Raw genomic sequence first — 6,131 nt, 5'->3', positions numbered from 1 at the left:
ACAGTTTAGATTGTGCCTTCAAGTCGTTGCCCATAGGAAGATGTTACTTGGATATAACGGAATATCAGCTCCAAATGACACAAAACTAATATGGGTGAGTAGAACATGATGTAATAACGTAAAATCAAGGCCCAATGTAAAAAAAAAAAAAAAAACGGTGTTTCCCTTTAAAAACAGAGTCATGTTTTTAACATCACTCTGAGAGAGGTAGGTAGAGGTAGAGCATTACCGGCCCGATCGGAGGAGAATTTCAGTCCGGATAGACGTTTCACCTTGGCTCTACTTTTCTTATACCTCATCCAACATACTTCTCCTAAGCTATTTCTGCATTTTTGCTTCTACAGGCTTAGACTGCTGGAGGACAAAGGGACTCCTTTCCATCGCTCTCTCTATATTTTCCCATTCTGCTGTATTTACATTACATTAAGTTACATTATCTTAGTGCGTTGAGAAAAGAATAATCTTATTTTAATATAACTTAATTGTTTTTTTTATTATTATTTGTTATCTCAAAGTGGGAAAGCTCAAACTTCTGAGATGATGAGGTCATGTTTTTTCCTATGAACCGAAATATCAAGAATGTGAAATTATGCCTTAGGGAAGAACTCCTTGTAATAATGTCATAATAAATATATTTTATATCTCCTACTAATCTATCATCAACTCTTTTCTTTTGACATCTGCAGTCAATAAAGTCCAACTTATACATTTTCAGGGGGTGAATAAAACTATTCTTTAAACACAAATTTTCTTCTATACCGAATTCAATTTTTCATATTACAATTTATAGATTAGTTTCCATGCCAAGCTGGAACACTGCGTGAGCGCCTGCAGATAATACTGCAGATTATCCACCATGGCCGTTTAATCCTGCATGTCTCAACAAAGCACCTTCACCTGTTTACTTACATGCGTGAATAATTCATCAATCTGGAAATTCTGCTTTTGTACATGCAGTTATTAGGGTGGAGTAAAAAGAAGAAAGCTGTGACACAGTCCTGTTAAAAATGGGACGTACCTGTGTGCCTTTTTTTTTTTAGCAGTTATATACATACGGTAATACAGTAAAACACAACAAACCTGAAGATCCTGAATCTGCTGATAAGTCCATTCCAGCTCTATTTGACTGAAGCGTTTGTGTAGCCGGTACATGAGGATGGGGTCCGACACAGGATGGACTGTGAAGGCATTTTTAAACGTAAGGCTGTCTTCACGCTCCGGATCTGCGTTTTTCCCCAGCTCAAAGTAACGATACATCATCCCCTGTCAGTCACACAGACGATAAAAATGTAGATGGCAACATTTCTCTGTAATGTTTCTGCAAACAATCTGCTGTAGTTACCTGGTGCACCTCCACGCAGCTTAGACCCAAATAGTCGATGATGCAGCGGCCCAGCCACTCATCAGGTCTAACGCTGAGGATGTCATTGCGGCAGGTGTCGAGGTGCGGCTGCAAACGAGCCAGAAGGCTGCGAGACAGGAGGTAGCCGTAGCCCCCGTGGCAGTAACGCGCCTTCTCCTCCCCTCCGATGAACTCCTCAGCCCTGCCCATGTATAGGTCCTGACCCGCACTGAGGTGGCCCACCAGCTCTGAGAGGCGACCCGCCTGCATGTAGGTGTCGTCCTGCGCCAAGAGGAACCAGTCGTACTCTGAGCCGTAGTGCTGATGGAGATGTCGCACCGTCTCGTACATCAGCCACACCGGCCTGTCGTCGCCATGGGCTATCACTGTCATCCCACGGGGCACCTTGGGGCTGTGTAAGCCCGTGAAGAAAAAGGTTCGATGGAAGTGATGGGCGACTGTGCGGTTCACTGCCACGGCTAACGTGTTGAGGGTGGCCCTGGAGGTGAGGACACCCGCCAACAACCGCTCTCTGATGCCCAGTTCAGTGTGGATGTATCTTGTTCTGGTGAAACACAAACAGTATTTTATTGTGGCTGTCTAATAAATACAGATATAAAATTGTGTCCTGCATTTTTATTGAGATATTTTTTGTATTTAAGAGCTTTAAAATCCACCCGGTTGCGGCGACCATTTTTTAAAGCGTTTACGACTAACAACTCAGAAACATTGGTGACACCAAAAGTTCAAAGCCCCACAGCTCTGGAACTGTTATACTTAGAGGTCTGATATTTTCTGCAGTTGTAGTTGACATGATGAAGGACAAATGTAATGCAATGTGACATGCCTATTCCAAAGCATGTTCTCTTTTACTGCTGTTCAAAAAACACCTATTATTTTAAGAAACTAGAAGGTGTTAGCTTTCAATTGATGTATCACAGGTGTAATTTGGGCCTAAAGATCCTCATTTATTTGCTTTTCCATTTGGGTATGCAAAATAGGTGAGGATTACCCAAAATGATTTGTTAAGAGTCCAGAGAGACATGTTTTTTCCCCATTATTCTCTGAAAAAAAAAAATATCTTAGCCTCAGTCAGCTTTTAATGAAGCTTATGGTAAGTCTGCTATTTCTATGCTGCTATAGGCTTAGCTCCTGGAGGACAAAGGGACCACTTTCAACTTCATTGTATTTTTATTCTCCCATTCAAGTTCCCATTTCTAGTTCAACCCCTAACTCTATAGCTCAATTTACACTACCCTCTGAAAACCGATCCGTGCAGAGTTGGGACCGAGCTTGGATCAGTTAACCGTGCTGAGCTTTGTTCATATGACCATTTACACATCACGCTAGCACGATTCCTTAGACAACATTTATTTCTTGTTTTGTACAGCTTTCATAACATTTCCATTCCTTAAAGTGCAGCCTTGCCTCCTTGTGAAAATCTACGGCAATGCTGCTCTCTAAAGGGAAATAGGCAAATCAACATGGTGGCGCCCGTAACATTCAGGAAGTTTGGTTATAGTTGTGATATTTGCCGAGAGTCAGACGAAGAAGGCAGCCTTTGGTGAATTTACTTGACAGTCGACTTTTGCGAAGTGGATACGACAAAACGCAGGAAATCACGACAGACGTTGAGGTTCATCACTGCTAAGCAGAATCATGACTGGAAATCGTGTGGCACAGTAGGGAAGCTAGTATTTTCATGAATGCCTGAAATGTTATGATTATGGAGGCTGACTGTAAGGAGATGATGTGGTCTGCTGATGCGCTCTTTGTTATCTGAGAACTGAGCCAGAACTGAAACACGCCAAGCCCTACTAATGAGCTAGTACCAGTTTAGCGTGGTTCGGTTGTGTCTGACACGGTCCAGTTCAGTTTTGCGTGCCATTTACATTTTAAAGTTATCTTGGTTACTGTGTTCGGACAGATCTCGGCACGGTTTAAAAAGGTAGTTTAAATGGGGCTAATGTTCTCTCTGCTTTTTCTCATAGTAGATTCATCTAAAAAGACACACTTTTAATAAATGAAAATTTTCCAGATAAATAAATACTTGAAATATAGACAAATAAATACTTTACTGTGCATTTTTATTAAATTCTAAAAGGCAAAACGTAAACAAACCCACATCTATACACCTGTAATTAAATAAATATATAAATAACAAATAGACGCACATATTTAAACATCAAAGCCTTCTAAATAAAAGGTATAGTGGATTAAAATTTTTCAGGTTTGAGTTTTGGGTGAACATCTTTTCCATTGTCATTACTTACCTGCTTTTATCAATAATCGTTCTGCATAAAATTGATATTTACAAGAACTAATATCTATATACCGGTAAATTGATTATTTAATAAGTCATCAGAAACATCATTTTCTCTTTATCCCATAAAACACAAGGTCTATTTCTGAAAAGAGCATGCATTCTTTAATATTAGTATATTGATGTGCATAATTACCCACAGTGTTTCTGTTGTAAAGTAATTGTTAACATATGAAAAATGTTTTGAATATTCCACTTGAGTATTACTGCTGCCACCGTCTGTATTAGAGGGAAATAAATGGTAGGGGTGGTAAGTGATTGGTTAAGGGTGGCTCCCATCTACACTGTATTCCCCAACAGTGCTATAAACTCAATACAATTGCTGAGCTGTACTCAAAGCTGCCATATTGTTCAGGCACCACAAATGTTTTAAGTTCACTCAACTGGTTACCCAGTTATTGATTATTTTGACAAGATTAACTCTTAGTATATGAGNATTTTATCCTTGTCCTCAAAGATTTTGAGCACTAACAAAAGTCTCATTTTAAGTAGAAATTACTTAAAATATTCTTTAACATAGCTAAATATTTTGAGGTTATCAGTTTCATCAAATATTTTGAGTTCATTGAACCTGTTGGGGTTTACAGTGTAGCTCCCCCCCTGCTTTGATGGAAAAATGGTATATATTTTATGTTTATAAATGTTTTTAATTTATTTTTGTAGAGGTTTGTTTTATTAACTAAAGTAGGTTAATCTTTTAGCAGATGGCATGTTGTACAGTCTGTGTACTGTTACTCTAGGTGATAATGTGATAAAGATTATTTTAATAACTAATAAATCAAAATTAATAGAATTTATCATTTCAGACCTTTATTCTTGTATATTTTGTCCCTTTTAATTTAGATGAAGAACAACCTTCTCCGAAGATGTATTAGGTTGTGTCCCATGAGATGCTTTTAACTTTCAAAACTTTCTCCCTGACCCTCCTGCTGTGATCCTTGGTCTTCATGGTGTGTCTATTTCTTTGGATAGGATTTATATTGAGATTAAATAAACACAAACTAATGGACAGACTTGCATGGTGTTTGTAGGGCACAGAATATTGGGACAGATGGACTTCCACTCACCTGAGGACTTTCTTATGTGGTTTAGTTGGATCCTTGTGATATGGCACTATTCTTGGCTGGAAGTCCTCCTCTCCAGCTCCATCTCTCCCTCCTCTGTGAGCCTCTCCTTTACCCAGGAAGAGCCCACCTTCAGCCAGCTCATCTCTGCAGGGGTCCTCCGTGTCCCCTTGCGTCCAGGACACCATCAAAAGACTGAGACTGCATCCCAAAGACAGCCCCAGAATGAGGGGTAAAGCAGGCCTGAACACGGCCAAAAAGGACGAAAGGCGCATGGTTGACAGACAGGAGCTAAACCTGAATATAGCAGCAACTAAGACACATTTTAGAAGATTTTAATCAATTTGCTAAAACAAAACATGCTGGTTCTCCTATAGTTGTTTTCTGTTAAATTAAATTAGGTTTGAACGTGTTAGGCGACTACCTAATAGATTTACACTAATTTACACCATTATAAATGATTTTCTTTTTTTACTGTGTTCCTATCAAGCAAATGTTGCCCACTTTGAGGCAACATCCGAATGCAAATAGTTTAACATCGCCCTAACCGTTCCCTATTAATCTCAACTGGTTTGGTTAATTATTTACATGTTTATCCATCCGTTTAAAAGCAGCCTTATGTTAATTAGCTGCGCTAATTCTAGCTAGGGTTAACGCTAGCAGACAGCGGCAAATAGCACCTTTGGAAGTTTACTTTACGGTAATCCGGTTAGAAAGATGAAAGAAGCGAATTAGAAGCAGTTTTGTCTGAAATTACAGCGTTAAAGAGGAACAAATATGAAGGAGGAAGCTAGCGAGCTAGCATCGCGAGCAGTTAGTGAAGACACGTCGATCCACATCCACGATCCCCGACAGGAAGCTTTTACGACTCTCGATTTAATGATACGACAAAAATACTGATGCAGGCAAAAAGCTCCTCGTCCGTTACATTGTCAGGTTCTTGACTTCCTGAAATAAAATTGTGACACACACTGTTAGTGTGGAAACAGCGTCATTCACTTCGCTTTCAGCCTCATGTTAACTGTCTGTAGAGCAGCTGCTGCAGCATCACCTCTCAGAGGAGGGCTGTCCACAGAGGACTTTATTAAACACACACAATGGCGTCACTAACGGTAGGCTGTAGTAGGAGCTCTGTCACTGACACCTGCTGGGTCCCTTGCGTTAATGTGGACTACGACGTCTATTTGCACAAGTAACGGTGCGAAAAAAAATCTTTTTAACCCACCTGATATTTACGGAAGAGGATTAGGGCCACTGGGAAAAAAAAGTTAACTGTTTTTTAAATTATATTTCAGTTTAACGTGTGAAAAAAGTTAGACTTTTTTCTCAGAATTCTGATTTTTTTCTCAGAATTCTGACTTTAATCTCAGAATTCTGACTTTTTTTCCTCAAAATTCTGACT

General features: G+C 39.5%; 1 protein-coding gene across 1 annotated transcript in view; it reads right to left on the bottom strand.

The window, feature by feature from the left end:
- The window catches only part of chpf2 (chondroitin polymerizing factor 2), a 9,464-nt gene extending 4,460 nt beyond the window's left edge, over positions 1-5,004 (bottom strand). Inside the window, exons 1-3 of the mRNA XM_015375696.1 lie at positions 4,733-5,004; positions 1,343-1,907; positions 1,081-1,263 (exon numbers count right to left, since the gene is read on the bottom strand). Of these exons, the coding sequence (XP_015231182.1) occupies positions 1,081-1,263; positions 1,343-1,907; positions 4,733-5,004 (1,020 nt within the window). The remainder of the gene's footprint in view (positions 1-1,080; positions 1,264-1,342; positions 1,908-4,732) is intronic.
- Positions 5,005-6,131: the final 1,127 nt, after the last annotated feature.

This window comes from Cyprinodon variegatus, unplaced genomic scaffold (assembly GCF_000732505.1).
Source record: "Cyprinodon variegatus isolate N-32 unplaced genomic scaffold, C_variegatus-1.0 Scaffold123, whole genome shotgun sequence".
In the NCBI taxonomy this organism is placed as follows: domain Eukaryota; kingdom Metazoa; phylum Chordata; class Actinopteri; order Cyprinodontiformes; family Cyprinodontidae; genus Cyprinodon; species Cyprinodon variegatus.
Note: the sequence above shows the minus strand (reverse complement) of the source record. Positions and strands in the feature narration are given on the sequence as shown.